Source organism: Gymnoscopelus braueri (genome assembly GCF_963280865.1).
Source record: "Gymnoscopelus braueri genome assembly, chromosome: 22".
Classification (NCBI taxonomy): Eukaryota; Metazoa; Chordata; class Actinopteri; order Myctophiformes; family Myctophidae; genus Gymnoscopelus; species Gymnoscopelus braueri.
This window is the reverse complement of record NC_137624.1, coordinates 28,063,518-28,084,432: the sequence shown is the minus strand read 5'-3', so window position 1 is coordinate 28,084,432 and position 20,915 is coordinate 28,063,518. Positions and strand designations below refer to the sequence as shown.

The following is a 20,915-nucleotide window of genomic DNA, read 5'->3' as shown; positions in this document are numbered from 1 at the left end:
ACACACACGCGCACATACACACGCACGCACGCACGCACGCACGCACGCACGCACGCACGCACGCACACGCACACGCACACGCACACACACACACACACACACACACCATGGTGTAAAGTAACTAAGTACATTTACTCAAGTACTGTATTTAAGTAACATTTTTAGGTACTTTAACTGTACTGGAGTACTTCCAATTTTCTGTACTTTTACTTCTACTCCACTACATCTCAGAGGCAAATATTGTACTTTTACTCCACTACAATTATTTGAAAACTTTAGTTTACTAGTTACTTTGTAGGTTTTGATTATTATTACAAAACATACATACAGTACATCAACTCTTTTAACGCCATTGACGCGTTTTCGAGTCAAATGCTACTTAAAGGGATACTTCACTTTCACATAAAATAAACATTAAAAAAAAATATTAAAAAAAAATGAAAGAAGTTATGGCAAAATAAAGGCCCCCTCACACATTAGTAGGACACTCTAATGCGTGAGGGGGCCGTGATTTTTCCATTACTTTTTTCATTTATTTTTAATATATTTTTTAAATGTTTATTTTATGTGAAAGTGAAGTATCCCTTTAATCCACCCACGCCATCGACGCGTTAGACTCGCTGATAGCTTTTTCATTGTTTAATTTGTGATCGCGCTGTTCTGTGTATTTTTCACCATCAGATTCTCTTTCTGTTCACTTCACACTCACCCGGATCCGGATTCATGACGCAGATTCCGTTTCCGGTTCTCTAGAAGCTTGAAAGTGTCATTTTAGGCCAGAATAGGGAAAAACACGATTTTTCACACGGTATAAAAAACGAATGGAGAGATCCAGTTCTACTTTCTTTAGTCTGGATGACGAACTGTTATCGTCGTCGTGTATACCGACGATCTGAAGCCCGATCGGCGAGCAGCGAAAACGCCATATCCGGATATGACGTTTGGACTGTTTGAGCCTGTTTGGGGGGGGGGTCGAGCGAGTGAGCGAGTGATCGAGAGGTCGATCTGCTGCTCTCTGCTGGTCGATCTGTCGTGTGTGTTTTGGCCATTTGTGTTTTGGCCATTTGTGTTTTGGCCATTCGATCTGTCGTATATACATTTTGGCCATTTGAAAATAGCCGATCTACAAGCTCACAATGCGTGTGAGCTTGTAGTTCTGCTTTAAAGACGGGGTGCCGTGATTTTCAGTTAATCCCCCCCCCCCCTAAAACATAATCATCAGGTATTATGGTTATACTAGGAGGAAGTTTTTTTTCAAAAAAGTGAACAGAAATTGTTGAAATTATGTTTTTATGTGGACACGGTTCCAGTTCATTAACTCTTTGACTGCCAGAGTATTTTCATAAAGTACTCCCCCATTGCCAGCAATTTTTGTGTTTTTTTTATATTTTGAAAATTTTCATGAAAATAATTGAACAGACTGTTTTTTAAAGACGCCGCACAAATCCGCCACCAGAGAGCAGCACATGATAGCTTGATCAGCTCCTGGTGTCACTGTTACCCTTCTTGGGCGATTAGACAGGGAAAACCATGAAAACGGATGTGACGTCCTCCCAGATTGTTTTGATCGTCAAAATTACGTTGTGACACACGACGGCGATGACTGATCGTCACCCAGACCATAGATTATAGAAGAGAAGCTGTCCGTTTGTCCGTCATACCGTGTGAAAAACCGTTTGTTTACCTATTTTGGACGAAATGACCGGGGGAAAATAATCAAAAACCGGAAACGGAACCCAGGACATGAAACCGGATGCAGATATGGGTGAAGTAAGTGGAACTCGAGAATAACATTGAATTTTAAGCAGCATAGCGCGATCAGAGATTAAACAATGAACGCAAATCCAACGCGTCTAACGCGTCAATGGCGTGGGTGGATTAAGTAGTTATTGACGCGTTTTCGAGTCAATGGCGTTTATAGAGTTAAGTATACCTGGTTCTCACCTTAACATCTCCTCCACCACCTTAGCACCACCCACCTGTCCTAGTCCCTCCTCTTCCTCATGCCCACACCTGTCGTGTTATGATAATGAGGGGGAGGGTATGTTTTTACTATGTCACTAAAGCGCTGTTTCTCAATTGGCACGTTTGACCCTCAAGGTTTCAGCCTCCAGGTAGAAACTCAAAATAGTCAGAGAAGACATAAAACACCATAAAAACAACACCAGGGGGCTTAATGAAGTTCTATCAACCTCATAGACACATGAAAAACAGAAAAAGTGCAAAACCATGGCACCACCTCTTTAAGTACATTTTGATACCAATACTTTTGTACTTTTACTTAAGTAAATTTTGAATTCCGGAGTTTTGCTTCTAACAGAGTATTTCTACATTGCAGTACTGATACTTTTACTTAAGTAACAAATGTGAGTACTTTTTCCACCACTGCGCACACACACACACACACACACACACACACACACACACACACACACACACACACACACACACACACACACACACACACACACACACACACACACACACACACACACAAACACAGGCACACACATACACAAAATAGTCTATTTAGGCATAACTAATTACCCTGCCCATAAATCTAACTTTTAAGGAATGTGAGCGTTTCCTTCAAAATGGCGGCGTGCCCTTAATTTCTTATACTCCACCCTGCAAAAGGGGTGTGGCTTTAGGGGAAAGGGGCGTGTTCTTTAAACAATGCTAAAAAAAAACAGGAGGCCATCTGGTGGCCAAAGAAATGAACTACATATTTTAAAGTTGAAACATACAAATTCATTAATACAATGAAATTGTATTATCTCTCTCTCCTAAGGAGTTGTTCTGTTCAAAGGAGTTGCATAATTATGTTATTTAATTCTGCAGTTTTTATCGTTTAGCTTGCCACGAGCTGGTATAAATTATGACTGTCATTATTTTCATGTCAGAACTTAATTTCATACTGGAAGCCAATTGAGGTTTGACCGGGCTGAAACTTTATCTCAGTTAATGTAGGGTGACCACCCGTCCCGAAATTCGCGGGACAGTCCCGAAATTGGACCCTCTGTCCCGCGTCCCGCACAAGCAGAGCAATGTCCCAATGTGCGCGTGCGCTATTCCTCATGCACGCGCCTCCCGCGAAATCTGTCCCTCAATGGGCCTGTTTGAAGGTGGTCACCCTAAGTTAATGACATGGAACTCCATATTTGGGCATGGCTGACATCATAGTGACAACGTAATGATGACGTGAGCTTTGAATCAGCTCAGCTTAAAACCAGATTGCACCGTGTGAATGACACACATGGAGAGAGACATCGAGGAAGCCTTTATCACCTACGGGAGGAACTATTAGCAGAGATCCATACACTTGAAATTCTGCTGGTAATTTCCCCGTAACCACTCCTGGATCATAAGGTCAAACATCATTAGTTACATTCTTGGACCATTACAGCCCATGCATAGCGGCAGCTTTGACGATGAACCCACTGTTCCCGACGACGAGCCAGCAGCAAGGAAACTCAGAAGAAGAAAGACCTTACAGTAGCCAACAGTCTACCAAGACTTTAACGCAAACGGGAGTAAAGAGACATCATCTGACTGACACAGGAAAGAAAACTCACATCTGTCAACAATGTGACAAGAGTTTCAGTCGGTTAGATACCTTGAAGACACACCAGCTGATCCACACCGGAGAAAAACCTTTCCACTGTAAACAGTGTGACAAGAGTTTCAGTGAGTCAGGTCACCTGAAGAGACACCAGCGTATCCACACCGGAGAAAAACCTTTCCACTGTAAACGGTGTGCGAAGAGTTTCAGTCAGTTAGGTAGCCTTAAGGGACACCAGCGTATTCACACTGGAGAAAAACCTTTCCAATGTAAACGGTGTGCGAAGAGTTTCAGTCATTTATGTAGCCTTAAGACACACCAGCGTATTCACACCGGAGAAAAACCTTTCTACTGTAAACAGTGTGCGAAGAGTTTCAGTCAGTTAGGTAGCCTTAAGGGACACCAGCGTATTCACACTGGAGAAAAACCTTTCCACTGTAAACAGTGTTACAAGAGTTTCAGTCGGTTGGATCACCTGAAGACACACCAGCGTATTCACACTGGAGAAAAACCTTTCCACTGTAAACTGTGTGACAGGTGTTTCACTGAGTTAGGTGACCTGAAGACACACCAGCGTGTCCACACTGGAGAAAAACCTTTCTACTGTAAACAGTGTGCGAAGAGTTTCAGTCGGTTAGGTAGCCTTAAGACACACCAGCGTACTCACACTGGAGAAAAACCTTTCTACTGTAAACAGTGTTACAAGAGTTTCAGTCGGTTAGATCACCTGAAGACACACCAGCGTATTCACACTGGTTAAGAACCTTTCTATTGTAAACAGTGTGGCAAGAGTTTCACTGAGTTAGGTCACCTGAAAAGTCACCAAGGTGTCCACACGGGAGAAAAGCCTTTCCACTGTAAACAGTGTGACATAAGCTTCAGTCGGTCCGACACTTCTAAAGAGACACCACCAGCGTATCCACACTGGAGAAAAAAAACTCTTCTTAGAAGGGGCGTAAAGTACCAAACCACACAGGTGTACCGAACGGAACGGCCCCGTACCGAGCAGACCGACCCTGTACCGAGCAGACCGACCCTGTACCGAGCAGACCGACCTCGTACCGAGCAGAGCGGCCCCGTACCGAAACCGAACGGCCTGTACCGAATGAACCGATTTTCTTTTTTTAAACGCAGAACTAAAATATAGAGTTTCCACACCGACATATTAAGCTGCTAGCCTGGTAAACCCCCTCCCTCCGGAAATCTCATTTGCATTTGATTTCAGGGAGGTCTGGGATTGCGAAGGGAGTAGAGATGGCCGAACACTGCGTGTCCGAACCAATCAGCGGCTGCTAGGGGCGGGATCATCCAATCACCTGCCTAGTAGCTTGAAAAAAAGAAAAACTGTCTGTCATCGATTCTGCGCCCGGAGTCTCAGATGCAAGTACGCTGTGAAACAAAATGTGTGTCGCAAGCTTTCTTCCATTTGACGGTGTCAGGTTATTAAGCTGCTGCACCATACCCATTCACAACAACACCACTCCACGTTCAGCGGAGTGTTGGGGAAGAGGAGTGCTTGTTTTTATGACCCTCAACGTCCTCAATAGTAAACAGTGAAATTGCTTCTACAGCACTTTTATTTTTAACCCACTTTGAACGAACATTAGATTTTCAAGTAGCCTATGTATGTAGGGTTAAAGCTCGACTATTCAGTGTTTCTGGTCTCTGTGTGTACAAACAGGGCAGGTGTGTTGTTAAACACACTCCCTACCCCCACCTGAGAGACATAAAACAGGTGGCTATCTTTGCATTAATTTTGAGCTTGTAGATCGGCTACTTTTGCTACTTTTGTGTGACAAGTACGGCATTCATTTATGAAAAAAGTTTAAAATATGGAGATACTGTAAGAGGTGTATGCCTGACAGTATATGCAATGTGGCCTCTGGAGTGAGTGTGGAAATAGTGGCCCTCTCATCATCAAAGTTCCCACACCTGTTCTAAATAAATGCCTTATCCTAACGCTATGTCCTCAACCTGAATCTTTCCCTAATCATTAAAACCTGGAAAACTGTGTAATTTTTTTATTTTACCCGTTGGCTATTCAAAAATAGCAAATGTACCAGCTCACAGCGCGTCACGAGCGAGCTTGTACATCTACAATGTTTTTAAACATTTTTTTTTTAATCTTGAAAGAACTGGTTTAGAAGACATTTGTAAAATCGGTATCAGGTCTTAACTTTTTTTTTGGAAATGACGGAGATCTCCGTCAATGGCAGGGAATGTGTTAATTAACGAAAACAGTTAAAATATGGAGATAAGAGATGTCTGCCCGACAGTATATGCAATGCGGCCCTCTGGAGTGAGTGTGGAAATATAGTGGCCCTCTCATCATCAAAGTCGCCCACCCCTGGGCTAAGGAATGTGGGCGTTTCCTTCAAAAGGGTGGCTTTCCCTTCATTTCTTATATATACCCCACCCTACAAAAGGGCCGTGGTTTTAGGGGAAAGGGACGTGGCTTTAAACGATGCTAAAAAAAAGCCCTGGCGGCCATCTGGTGGCAAAGGAAATGAACTACAGATTTTGAACATACAACATACAAATTCATTAATACAATGAAATTGTAGGAGTTATTGTGTTCAAAGGAGTTGCATGATTATGTAATTAATGCTGCAGTTTTTATTGTTTAGCTTGCCACAAGCTGTTATAAATTATGACTGTGTCATTATTCTCATGTCAGAACTTAATTTCATACTGAAGGCCTTTGAGGTTTGACCGGGCTGAAACTTTATCTCAGTAAATGACATGGAACTCCATATTTGGGCATAGCTGACATCATCATGACAACATAATGATGACGTGAGCTTTGAATCAGCTCAGCTTAAAACCAGACTGCACCATGTGAATGACACACATGGAGAGAGACATTGAGAAAGCATCACCTACGAGAGGAACTATTAGCAGAGATCCATACACTTGATATTCTGCTGGTAATTGCCCCATAACCACTCCTGGATCATAATGTCACACATCATTACATTCTTGGACCATTACAGCCCATGCATAGCGGCAGCTTTGACGATGAACCCACTGTTCCCGACGACGAGCCAGCAGCAAGGAAACTCAGAGGAAGAAATACCTTACAGTAGCCAACAGTCTACCAAGACTTTAACGCAAATGGGAGTAAAGAGACATCATCTGACTGATACAGGAAAGAAAACTCACATCTGTCAACAATGTGACAAGAGTTTCAGTCGGTTAGATACCTTGAAGACACACCAGCTTATCCACACTGGAGAAAAACCTTTCTACTGTCAACAGTGTCACAAGAGTTTCAGTCGGTTATATAACTTGAAGACACACCAGCGTATCCACACTGGAGAAAAACCTTTCCACTGTAAACAGTGTGAAAGGAGTTTCACTGAGCTAGGTACTCTGAACAAACACCAGCGTATCCACACCGGAGAAAAACCTTTCCACTGTAAACAGTGTGCGAAGAGTTTCAGTCAGTTAGGTAGCCTTAAGGGACACCAGCGTACTCACACTGGAGAAAAACCTTTCCACTGTAAACAGTGTGACAGGAGTTTCACTGAGTTAGGTCACCTGAAAGGACACCAGCGTGTCCACACGGGAGAAAAACCATTCTACTGTAAACAGTGTGCGAAGAGTTTCAGTCAGTTAGGTAGCCTTGAAAAACACCAGCGTATTCACACTGGAGAAAAACCTTTCTATTGTAAACAGTGTGCGAAGACTTTCAGTCGGATAGATCACCTGAAGAATCACCAGCGCACTCACACTGGAGAAAAACCTTTCTGTTGTAAACAGTGTGAGAAGAGTTTTTGTCAGTTAGAACACCTGAAAAGTCACCAGCGTGTCCACACAGGAGAAAAAACATTCCACTTAAACAGTGTGACAAGAGTTTCAGTCGATTCGGCACTCTAAAGACACACCAGCAGCGTATCCACACTAGAGAAAAAACCTCTTCGTAGTAGTGGTGTAAAGTACCAAACCACACCGGTGTGCCGAACAGAACGACCCCGTACCAAAACCGAACGACCCGTACCGAATTAACCGATTTTATTTTTTTAGATGCAGAACTAAAATATAGAGTTTCCACACCAACATATTAAGCTGCTGCACCATACCCAACACCACTCAACGTTCAGCGGAGTGTTTGGGAAGAGGAGTGCTTGTTTTTATGACCTCAACGTCCTTAATAGTAAACAGTGAAATTGCTTCTACAGTGCTTTTGTTTTTAACCCACTTTGAACGGACGTTAGATTTTCAAGTAGCCTATGTATGTAGGGTTAAAGCTCGACTATTCAATATTTCCGGTTTGTGTGTGTACAAACAGGGAAGGTGTGCTGTTAAGCACACTCCCTTTGCATTCATTTTGAGTTTGTAGATCGACTATTTTTGCTACTTTTGTGTGACATAGAATTTCTAAGTACGGCATTAACTCATTGCCTGCCATGGACGAGTTAACTCGTCAAATTCTGCTATGGTCTGCTATGATCTACGAGCTCATAGCGCGGCACAGATGAGCTTGTAGATCTGCTATTTTTGAATAGCCGAAGAAATCTAAAATGACACAGATGCGTTGCCAGATTGAATGGGTTAATACAAAATTAAATAATTTGCTTTGTCCAATAAGACTAAATAGGTTTTCTTTTTTTCTTGAATGATTGAATAAATATAGGTTTAAGAAAGAAAGGTTTCCAGCTTTGATTTAAGCATTGGTCGCAGTGGTCTCATTTACCCCTGAGAGAACAAACCGAGCTGTAACCTGAGTTGTGTTTTGCTTGCAGGTGAACTTTGTAGCAGCCATCGATGTTTATGAAGACGGTGAAGCCGGTCTGCTGTTGTGCTACAACTGTGAGTCTCTCCTCAACTGTCCCTGTTTTGACAAGTTTTTATTTTTATTTTGGTCAACAGTGGTGGAAAAAGTACTCAAATATTTTACTTAAGTAATGTAGAAATACTAGTAACTACAAGTAAAAGTCCGGTATTCAAAATGTACTTGAGTAAAAGTACAAAAGTATTGGTATCAAAATGTACTTAAAGTACCAAAAGTAAATGTACTAAAATGTTTGAACATAGCAGATCTACAAGATCACAACGCGTCGCGATGCGACACATGTAGATCGTCTATTTTCAAATAGCCTAGGTATAAAATAGGGCTAAAGTGGTTAATATATTTTATAATGTCATAATTTATATCTGCAAAGTAACTAGTAACTAAATTTTTCAAATAATTGTAGTGGAGTAAAAGTACAATATTTGCCTCCGAGATGTTGTGGAGTAGAAGTAAAAGCATAGACAATTGTAGTAGTAAAGTAAAGTAAAAGTGCCTAAATTAGTTTTACTTAACCCATTGAGACCTGGAACGCTTCTGTGTCACTTTAGATGTCTTGGGCTATTCAAAAATAGCAGATATACAAGCTCATAGCGCGGCACCGAGTGCCGCGCTACGAACTTGTAGATCTGCTATTTTTGAAAAATCGAGGGAAAAAAAAAAGTTTTTTTTTTTTTCAAAAAATTGTTAGGATTTAGAAGATATTTCTAGAATCTTCTCAGGTCTTAATGGGTTAAAGTACTGTACTTGAGTAAATGTACTTAGTTACTTTACACCACTGGTTGTGTGTCCCATCATGCAGATATCTGCTACTACATGAAAGTGTGTCCGTTCAACGGCTCCACGCCCATGATCCAGGCCAACACCTCTGACTTCCACTTCAGCTGGAACCAGATGCCTAATGCCATCGGTAAGGTTGCCACGACAACAACAACAGACCATAATAATGATGCCATCGTAGGTAGGTTGCCACGGAAACAACACACCACACCCTGCCTGCCCAGGCTGGCTGGCTGGCCGACCTGGCCCGAGCCCGATCTGTCTCCATGGTAACGACACGGGTAGCCACAGGCGGCCATTGAGCTTTTTTTACGCGTGCGCGCGTGTGTGTGTGTGTGTGTGTGTGTGTGTGTGTGTGTGTGTGTGTGTGTGTGTGTGTGTGTGTGTGTGTGTGTGTGTGTGTGTTACATAAAAATGCAGTTATATCAATGCATAACAAAACCATACATACATAGACCCTAGCGTCCTTACTCTGTGCGAAAATAGGTTGAGAATTTGGCACGAAATAACCAATCTACAAGCTCACAAGTAGATTGGCTATTTGCTAGATTTTGTGTAGAGAGGAAAAAGGAGAAGACTATCAACCAGGTCAACAAAGTATATAGGGTTTAGATCAGGGGTCTTCAATAGGGGGTCCGGGACCCCTAGGGGGTCCTCAGAGTTACTACAGGGGGGCCGCCAAATCTTTGTGTGACATGATTTTCTTTTTTTACATAATATACCACTTGAACCTTAGCATCCCTTTCCTGAGGAGAGCTTGTAGATCGGCTATTTTTTGGCAAAGAGTTATAGGTGTGTAGAGGGAAAAAAGAGCAGCAAAAGTTTATCTGAAACACGATTTTATGCAATATAGAAGGGGGTCCCTGCTTCATCTCTCTCTCAGCTAGGGGGTCCTTGGCCTGAAAAGGTTGAAGACCCCTGGTTTAGGTGGTTAAATGTCTTGATAGGGCCGCCCTGGTGGCTCACTGAGGAACATAACATAAATCAGGCTACACGTCCTTTTCGCAGCTGGCCTATGGCACTATATTGCAGTGGGGGGGGGGGGGTCCTCAGATGACAGTGAAGTGACAATTTATAGACTTGTAAGACCATTTTAATGCCAAAAAAAAAGAAAGAAAGAAAAGAAAAATACCATTACTGCATCAAAAGTAATCAACAAACAATACTATAAAAACAGGTCAAACATTGGCCAAATTGTCAAATAATATAAGAAAGAGGCAAACATTTTGAAAATAGCCGATCTACACCCCCCCCCAAAAAAAAGTCTGATAATGTTAACTTTGTTTTGTTTTTGTTTTGTTTTTTCAGTTTGTGCATTCCCTTATATCTTGGCCTTCACAACGGACTCCATTGAGATTCGGCTGGTCGTCAACGGCAACCTGGTCTACACAGCAGTAGTCCCAGAACTACAGCTAACGGCGTCCCGGGTCAGTATATGAACCCGTGATGTATTCAGTTCACTATGAATAGTGAATACACACCATTATTTTTTAGTTCAGTACATTTTGCCCATTAGTAAATAAATGGATGTTCCCACTTTGACTTAACCCTTTCAGACCGGGAGAAGCATCTGTGTGTCATTTTAAAGATTTCTTTGGGCTATTCAAAAATAGCAGACCTACAAGCTCATAGCACGGCACCGAGTGCCGTGCTATGAGCTTGTAGATCTGCTATTTATTTTTTTTTTTATCGTGAAAATGTGTGCAAATCTTTGAATATCTTTTTTTCCGTAGCGCACATTTTTTAACTCTGTTAGAACTTCTGGGGGGTCCCTGGAACAAAATATTTTGAGATGGGGGTCCGCGGCCAACATTCATATAATTTTGGGGGTCCTTGACATGAAAAGGTTTGAGAACCACTGATTATAGCAACATTTTTTTTCTTTCTTTTTAACTAGGATTTTGAAGACATTTTGTAGAATCCCCCCAGAGGCAAAGATTTGAGTTTAAAAAATGTGCTTTAAAAATATATATATATATATTCAAACAAAGATTTGCTCAAATTTTCACAATTTTTCAAAAAATAGCCAAAATAAATCTTAAAATGACACACATATGCGTTCTCGGTCTGAAAGGGTTAAACTGTGTTGGATATTCACAATAGACTAGAAGAGGACATGCTGTACTGTGTACAACCTTTTTTTATCTATTCATCTTGTCCACTGAAAAGCACAATGTTGGGCTCAGGAGGAGCAAGGGGCTTTTTGCTTTGTTTTGTTCTCTTTCATTTTCGGGGGTCAACAAATAGACATCATTGAAGCTGTTTGCCATGCGTATTGTTATAACCACAAAGTAGATCATTGCCACGTGGGAATACTGGCAGTGGTGGAAAAAAGTTCTCAAATGTTTTACTTAAGAAAAAGTATCAATACGGCAGTGTAGAAGTACTCTTGTCACAGTAAAAGTCTGGAATTCTAAATGTACTTGAGTAAAAGTACAAAAGTATCGGTATCAAAATGTACTTAAAGTACCAAAAGTAAAAGTACTCGTTATGCAGAATGACCCGTTTCACATAATAATGTATAAAATGTATAGAAAATCTTTTGAAAATAGTCGATCTACAAACTCACAACACGCCGCATCGCGACGTGTTGTGAGCTTGTAGATTGGCTATTTTCAAAGTGGTTAACGTACGTTTTGTAATAATAATCAAAATCTACAAAGTGACAAGTAACTAAAGTTATCAAACAATTGTAGTGGAGTAAAGGCGGTTACACACCGGCGAATATGCGAATATACGCAAAATTCGGACTTGTTCCGAATAATTAAAAGACGCTTTTTCGCTTCGCTTTTTCACTTTTTCGCTCCATGTAAGCTTGCATTGACTTTATAAGGTTTTTAAAAAAAAAATATTATTCGCATGAAAAAAATCGCCCCGGTGTGATAAGGACCTTTAGAGTACAATATTTGACGGAACTCTCTCTCTCTCTCTCTATGGGTCTGACTCAGGCCAGGTGGGACACTGTGTAACTCAGCCAACAGTGTGACGCAGAGCCATATAAGGAGCGTTGCGTCACGTCCTCCGTTCACTTCATCGGTGAACCTTCTACGCGTCTTCTACAGCAGTGCTTCTCAACCTTTTTCATGCCAGGGACCCCCAAATTGATATATATTTGTCCGCGGACCCCGATCTGTAAATATGTTGTGCCAGGGACCCCCCGAACCAAAGATTTGTGTTTCCTTAGAAAATATATATATATTCAAAAAATGTCACTAATGTTCATGATTTTTGAAAAATAGCAGATCTACAAGCTCATAGCGCGGCACTCGGTGCCGCGCTATGAGCTTGTATATCTGCTATTTTTGAATAGCCAAAGTATGAAAGGTTAAGATTATCGTGATGCTATATTAACACATTTTGCTGGGGACCCCCTGGTACCCCCCCCAAGGACCCCTGGGGGTCCCCGGACCCCACTTTGAGAACCAATGTTCTTCAGAGCCCGTCCATTGGCGAATAGTGACAAAGCCCTGAACCCGGAAGTTTAGGGAATGCACTGGAGTCTATGAGCGTTTGTCACTATTTCGAGTTTACAATGAACCACGTGACCGACCGGTGCTGTTTACTGCCCCCCCCCCCCCCCTCGTTGACGTACAGTAACTCTCCAATAGAAGGCTCTGGGACTGTGTAATTCAGCCAACAGTGTGATGATGTAATGCACAGCTAACCATAGACACGTGCGCGTACAGTAGATACCGCATTGGCCGCCCGCTGTTCTCCGGAGCGATGCGTCAACGGGACCACCATATGGGCAGAGAGGGGCAAGTCGTGCCTCCTAGTACAGTACATGTGTGCACTGTGCTCAGTCAGTGGTGGAAAAAAGTACTCAAATCTTTTACTTAGGTAAAAGTATCAACACTGCAACGTAGAAATGCTCTGCTACAAGTAAAAGTCCGAAATGTACTTGAGTAAAAGTACAAAAGTATTGCTATCAAAATTGACTTAAAGTACCAAAAGTAGAAAGTACTCAATATACAGAAGGTCCCATTTCACAAGTGTTCAAATATAAATATATTTTGAAAATAGCAGATCTACAAGCTCACAATGCGTCGCATCGCGACGCATTGTGAGCTTGTAGATCGGCTATTTTCAAATAGACAAAGTTTAAATAGCGCTGAAGAGGTTAATGTATGTTTTGTAATAATAATTAAATTCTACAAAGTAACTAGTAACTAAAGTTTTCAAATAATTGTAGTGGGGTAAAATTTGGATCCGAGATGTAGTGGAGTAGAAGTAGAAGTATTGGAAATTGGAAATACTCGAGTAAAGTACAAATACCTCAAAATTGTACTTAAGTACAGTACTTAAGTAAATGTACTTAGTTACTTTACACCACTGACTGTGCTCCATGTATGTCTATTGAAGCAGGAGGTCTCTCCATAATGAACATCATCATATAGCTCGCAGAATTGTCAACTGATTTCCAAGCGGTTCAGTTTGTTACTATTATGTCAGACATACTAGTTATGTTATGATTGCGAACGCGGAAGGAGGCGCGGCGAAGCCGCGCCTCCGCCCAAGTGGAGCCTACTATGAAACTCTGCTCGGCTTGTGAGTGTGTGTGTGTGTGTGTCCGGTGTGTCTGTGTTCATGCACTACCTAGTAGAGGGCGCCAGAGTGCAGCGCCAGAGTGCAGCAGACACAGCCTGCCACACACACACACACACACACACACACACACACACACACACACACACACGCACACACACACACACACACACACACACACACACACACACACACACACACACACACAATTTTCGAGCAGTCTTTCCACCTCCGAGTACACCGACCCGCTGGGCCAGGCTTTTATTTTTTAGCAAAACTAAGCAATAAAAGCCTGGAGATCGAGGCGAATCTGCGTTCGCCTCCAGCGTTCGCGCGTCTTACTTGTATAGTATACTTGGTTGATTAGAAAAATTAAACGTGGGTTTTCATACTAAAACTCCTTATCTTATCGCAGATACTATTTTTCGGTCATTAGTTATTTTAAGAATACAAGTTTAGAAGCATCTTCCAGTAACATGAATTGTCTCAGCAATGCCATAAAAGCAAAGGTTTAAAGCCTCAACCTGTGATTTCTTCAACCTGTTGGTTGTAGAACAGCAGCATACATACTGTATCTACAATGGTAATAATACCTAAACATCATCATTACATTTTCAGTCATGAGATTTTATTTTTGCTTTATTCCATGCAGATTCGATTTCTTTGGCCTTTCAAAAAAAGCAGATCTACAAGCTCACAATGCGTCGCATCGCGACGCATTGTGAGCTTGTAGATCGGCTATTTTCAAATAGCCAAAGTTTAAATTGCGCTGAAGAGGTTAATGTATGTTTTGTAATAATAATTAAAATCTGCAAAGTAACTAAAGTTTTCAAATAATTGTAGTGGGGTAAAAGTACAATATTTGGATCCGAGATGTAGTGGAGTAGAAGTAGAAGTATTGGAAATTGGAAATACTCAAGTAAAGTACAAATACCTCAAAATTGTACTTAAGTACAGTACTTAAGTAAATGTACTTAGTTACTTTACACCACTGACTGTGCTCCATATATGTCTATTGAAGCAGGAGGTCTCTGCCTGATCTACAAGCTCATAGCGCACGAGTGCCGCGTTACGAGCTTGTATATCTGCTATTTTCTTTTTAAATCGTGAAAATGTGTGCAAATCTTTGAATATATATTTTTTAAAGCGAACATTTGTAAAATATTTAGTTCCTGGGACCCCCAGAAGCAAAGATTTGAGTTACAAATGTTCGCTTAAAAAAAAATTATATTCAAAGATTTGCAGAAATCTTCACGATTTTTCAAAAATAGCAGATCTACAAGCTCATAGTGCGGTCCCTGGACCCCACTTTGAGAACCAATGCTATAAACCATCTATAAACGTTGACAATTATTGACAATGACAATTATTAATATTTGATCTTTTTTGTGTATTTCTGTTCCAGTCGGACATCTATTTTGTTTCCTCGGCTCCGGTGAGTTCGGCCTCCAACTGCAGCTCCAGAGACACCAGCTCCCAGAGTTCCCCTCAGACGCCGACGGGCTACGAGATGCCCGTGTTCCCCTCGCCACTCGGTGACGGTAAGATCTACAAACCGTCCATAAACGTCGACTTCCTCTCATACTGTCATCCAAGAGTGTTTATCAAAGGGTATAGAGAGGCTAACTCCACGAATTCACACCGTGTTCTGAGAAAGCGGCGAGGTTTCAATGCATTGTCTAAGGCAGAGATTCAGAACAGAGCCAACCAGAATCACGCGGCGTTCTGGAGTGGGTGTGGCCTAGGTGCGTCACTTATAGAGAAGATTGATGAAGTGAAGATTGATGACACAGTTTTAACCCATTAAGACCGGGGACGCATCTGCGTCTCATTTTAAGATTTCTTTGGGCTATTCAAAAATAGCAGATCTACAAGCTCATAGCGCGGCACCGAGTGCCGCGCTACGAGCTTGCAGATCTGCTATTTTTGAAAAATCTTGAAAAAATATTTTCCAGATTTTTTTCAAAAAACGGTTGAGATTTAGATTTTTTTAAAGAATCGCCTCAGGTCTCAATGGGTTAAACTAGCAGTTGTAGATGTGAAATTAATCAAGATCGTATAGACCGCTTACAAACAAGCTGCCAGCGACGAGTATCGAGTGTCCGTGCTTCTCCTGCCTGCCTGCGAGCTCTCTCGCTGGCTTTGAGTCTCGCTCGCCTCGGAGCAGTGGAGCTCTCTCGCTGGACCGCGACTCACTCATTCGCGAGTGTGTGTGTGTGTGTGTGTGTGTAACTCATACCTCGGACACGCCCGGCTGATTGCGTTTTGCGATGGAAATTGCTGCTTCTGCCGGTGTGAATTCAGCGTGAGGAATTCGGCCTTGACCTGCCGTACAGTGCCGTAGCCAAGTATTTTCCCAACTAAATTAAACAGTCTCTGGTTGCATCCTGTTTATGAGAGAAATGTCAACAGATGATGGTTCATCATATAAGCCATAGGGTGTGATCTATGATCCCACATTACCTCGCCTCTGAAGCCTCACAGGACACTTCCGTGTTAATCCTGATTAATACCAAAAGTTGCGCGGCCGGTGCGCCCGCGCGAAAACAGCCGATCTACAGTACAAGCTGACAACGCATGGCGATGCGCCGTGCTGTCAGCTTGTAGATCGGCTACTTTCAACAGCTGAAACAGACTAGTCACCCATCAGTCCCCTCTCGCTAAAGGACATTATTTTTTACTTTGGCCATTAGAAAATAGCAGATCTACAAGCTCTCGGTGCCGCGCTATGAGCTTGTAGATCTGCTTTTTTTTTTAAATCTTGAAAAATCTTGAAAAATCTTGAAAAATCTTGAAAAATCTTGAAAAATCTTGAAAAATCTTGAAAAATCGAGCATTTTTGACTCAAATCTTTGCTTCTGGGGCTCCCTGGAACAAAACATTTTACAAAATGTTTGCTTTAAAAAATACATATTCAAAGATTTTAACACATTTTCTAAATCTTTCAAAAATAGCCGATCTACAAGCTGACAAAGCGTCGCGATGCGCCGCGCCGTCAGCACGTAGATCGGGCTATTTTCCAACAACTGAAACAGACTAGTCACCCATCATCAGTCCCCTCTCGCCAAAGGACACGGCGAACGCTATCGTCTCATAGGTCGTCTGTCCTTGGAAGAATGAAGCAGAATCAATACCACCCGGCCCCCTCATCCGAGCCCCCTATAGTCTGCTCCTGTCCCGTCTCTCCCCTTCATACTAATTGGGATACCATCCCTTCCTCTAGATTTATACGGCCGTCTGGACACGGGACAAATACATCTTCGCTGCCCGGCGGAAACCTTGTATCTCCATATTTCCATGTTTCCTTTTTACGTTTTCTTTCATAAATTAATAAATAAATGAATTGTTATATACCTCGCCGTATGACAGTGTCGCGCAAAAAGGAGCGCAAAAACAGCAGATCTACAAGCTCACAAGGCATCGCCCTTCTGATGCCTTGTGGGCTTTGTAGAACGGCTGGTCGACAATGTTTGAACAACTATTGAAAGATTTTGAAAATCTTGGCCTACATTGCCCAAAATAGTCTGCCTGTGCGTTATATTCATATTTAACCGATGTTTTTTTTTTTTTTTAACAAGAGCTTGTGACTAAATGCAGGTTCAAAGGTAACCCTTTTGGACATACAAGGTTTCCACCCGACGGTGACGGGACAAGGACGCCAGTTTGTTTGAGCTAATTGATGGCCGATTTAATGAATGTGACGGCAGCACCTTTTGTCTGTTTATCATCACCATTGTTATCTAGGAGGAGACGCGGTTCATCGTCGGACGCGTCGACAGCAATTCTAACCCATTAAGACCCGAGGCCGATTCTACGAATGCCTTCTAAATCAGTAGTTCCTCATACTTTCAAGATTTTCCCCCCCAAAAAAAAATCAAAAATAGCAGATGTACAAGCTCGCAGCGCGGCACAAAGTTTTAATGGGCTAAATGACCACAGTAAAAGGAAAGGAGAGACACGTTTAAAACAATAAATGGTGTTCATAATAGCGTCGCTGTGGGGCCGTAAAAACCTTGTATCTCCACATTAGGAGATATAAAATGACTATTTTTTTTCCTATGAATTAGTCACCCCATGGAGACTTGAATTCATGGATATTTTTTTAGTTCTTGTCGCATTCCTAAGCCAATAATATGATGACCAGGAGCAGTTCCGGTAGGAGACACAAAGAGTCTCCTTTGTGTCTCCTACCGGAACCGGTCCGCTGGTCATCAAATTATTGGCTTAGGAATGCGACAAAAACCACAAAAAATAATCTCCATGGGGTGACTAATCGATAGAAAAAAGTAATGTTTTGGGTGAACTATCCCTTTAACGAGAGCTTGTGACTAAATAATAACCACACTGGATCCATGTGAACACAGGTTCTTCCCCTCCCCCCCCCCCCCCCTCCCCCCATTTTCCTGAAAAGTCACCTATTTTTTCTTCGACATGCGAGGTTTCTTCCCGGACAGCGAGGATGTGTCCCCGTTTTACACACTTGGGTGTCTTCCTCCTCCTCCTTCGGCGCTTCCATCAACACACCGCCTCTTCCTTCTGCTCCTCCTGAGGGAATGGTTTATTTACGAGTTCCATTAACCCATTCAATCCGGGACACGCGTCTCTGTCCTTTTTTAAGATGTCTTTGGCTATTCAAAAAATAGCAGATATACAAGCTCATAGCTGCTATTTTTGGAAAAATCTTAAAAATGTGTGCGAATATTTGTAACTCAAATCTTTGCTTCTGGGGGTCCCTGGAACAAAAATATTTTACAAATGTTTCGCTTTAAAAAATGTATATATTCAAAGATTTGCACACATTTTCACAAAAAAGAAAAAAAAGCAGATCTACAAGCTCATAGTGCGGCACTGTGCAAATCTTTCAATACATATATTTGTTGAGCGAACATTTATAACTCAAATCTTTGCTTCTGGGGGGTCCCTGGAACAAAAATATGTTACCAATGTTCGCTTTAAAAAAAATAATATATATATTCAAAGATTTGCGCAAATTTTCACGATTAAAAAAAAAAATTGCAGATATACAAGCTCGTAGCGCGGCACTGAGTGCCGCGCTACGAGCTTGTATATCTGCAATTTTTTTGAATAGCCCAAAGACATGTAAAAATGACCCAGATACGAGCGTTCCCGGGGTTTGTATGGGTTAAGGCTGACAGGGTGGAGGCTTTGGCTGCCACTAGCTGTGTTTAGCCAGGGCTGCCGGGGGCACTTTGTGTGTTTGCAGGTTGTTGGTGTAATATAAACTGCTTTGGGTAAATGCATTCTTTACTTTGCTCAGATTTCCATGTTTATCTGCACAAATTTCTATGTATGGTTAAAGGGATAGTTCACTCCCAAAAATTACTTTTTTTCCTGTCGATTAGTCACCCCCATGGAGACTTGAATTCATGGATATTTTGATTTTGTGTCGCATTCCTAAGCCAATGATTTGATGACCGGCAGCGGTTCCAGTAGGAGACACAAAGAGTCTCCTTTGTGTCTCCTACCGGAACCGCTGTGTACCGGTCCGCTGGTCATCAAATTATTAGCTTAGGAATGCGACAAAAACAAAACAATATCCATGAATTCGAGTCTCCATGGGGGTGACTAATCGATTGAAAAAAAGAATTTTTTTGGGCGAACTATCATTAGTGTGCGTGTGCGTGCGTGCGTGCGCGTTTGGGAGTTTACAGCCGCATGCGCAATACTGTTGTTGTTGTGGTGTCGTTTTCTGTGTGTAATCCTCTTTCTTCGTTCCCCCTCTTGGTTCAGATTCTATACGGATCCCCTACGGTACCAAGCTTTCCCTGTACATGTCTAAGGACGCTGAAGGTACTGCGGGAGGGAGGGAGAAAAGGAGGGAAGGAGGGAGGGAGGGAGGGAGGGAGGTTCACAATATGCACATCCGCTCACTGCTAGCTGCACGCTGCTCACACAGTCTGTCACCCTCTCTCTCTCTCTCTCTCTCTCTCTCTCTCTCTCTGTTCCGAGGCGGCATGTTGACTGAACGTTGTTTGAATGTTAAGTGAACATTCTGTCTTCCCCCATCCCCCCACCCCCCCTCCTCCTCCTCCTCCTCCTCCTCCTCCTCCTCCTGGTCTTCACGTCCTAAGGCAGCATGAGGAGATTGAAAAACACGCAGAGAGAGAGAGAGAGAGAGAGAGATAGAAGGGCCGAATGAAAAGAGCACAAGGAGACGCATAACTCAAGGAGGAATGCCATGGAGAGCGTGCCGTGAATCCTAGCGGCGAGCATTGTGTGGAAACGCAGTCTGTCTGCGGAGCTCACGACGCGTAAAGCGGCAACCAAAATGATCTGTATTTGGCCGCAGACCCCCCCCCCCCCATCTCAAAATATGTTGTTCCGGGGACCCGCCAGAAGCAAAGATTTGAGTTACAAATGTTCGCTTTAAAAATATCTATATATTCAAAGATTTGCACACAATTTCACGATTTTTTTCAAAAATAGCCAAAGAAATCTTAAAAATGACACAGATGGGTTCCCGGTTCTTAATGGGTTAAAGCAGTAGTTATATCAAGATTTTTTTCAAAAACGTTCAAAAACAGCAGATGTTAAGCTCGCGGCGCGACACGAAGTGACGCGCCGCGAGCTTAACATCTGCTGTTTTTGAATAGCCAACGCCAAAAAAAATGACACAGATGCTCTCACAGGTTTGAATGGTTTAAGAGGTTAAAATGATAGAACGCTACGTGCTTGTAGATCTGTTTTTTTTTAATGAATACTTTTTTTTTTTAAACGACATTTTTAACTCAAATGTTTGCTTCTGTGGGGGGTCCCCTAGGAACAACTATATTTTGATGGGTAAAACCATCCTACCAAAAATGATAATGTATTTGGCCGCCGACCCCCATCTCAAGATATTTTGTTCCAGGGACCCCCAGAGGCAAAGAATATATATATTGAAAGATTTGCACAAATTTTCACGATAAGAAAAAAGAATAGCAGATCTACGCTATGAGCTTGTATATCTGCTATTCTTGAATAGCATAGAGTGTTCATCGTGTGTTCAGTGTTTCCAAATTCGTCCTACTTTGTCGTAGGAGACTGTTGCTCGCGGAAACGAATTCTCGCAATGAAGTGCAGAGATGAGGGTGAAGGAGAGAGAGAGAGATAGAGAGAGAGAGAGATTGAGAGAGAGAGAGAGAGAGAAGGAGAAGACACGTTTGCCGCAGCATGATTTACAGATTGTACCGTCGCCATGGAGACTTTTGTCAGCCCCTCTCTCTCCAATCCAAA

General features: G+C 42.2%; 1 protein-coding gene across 3 annotated transcripts in view; it reads left to right on the top strand.

The window, feature by feature from the left end:
- garnl3 (GTPase activating Rap/RanGAP domain like 3) overlaps positions 1 to 20,915 on the top strand; it is a 138,854-nt gene that overhangs the window by 107,776 nt on the left and 10,163 nt on the right. For 2 of the 3 annotated variants that reach the window (XM_080419798.1, XM_080419799.1), the window contains exons 24-28: positions 8,308 to 8,374; positions 9,157 to 9,264; positions 10,443 to 10,561; positions 15,085 to 15,220; positions 19,431 to 19,490. In XM_080419798.1, the coding sequence (XP_080275924.1) occupies positions 8,308 to 8,374; positions 9,157 to 9,264; positions 10,443 to 10,561; positions 15,085 to 15,220; positions 19,431 to 19,490 (490 nt within the window). The remainder of the gene's footprint in view (positions 1 to 8,307; positions 8,375 to 9,156; positions 9,265 to 10,442; positions 10,562 to 15,084; positions 15,221 to 19,430; positions 19,491 to 20,915) is intronic. The other variant, XM_080419800.1, reaches the window with a different exon arrangement.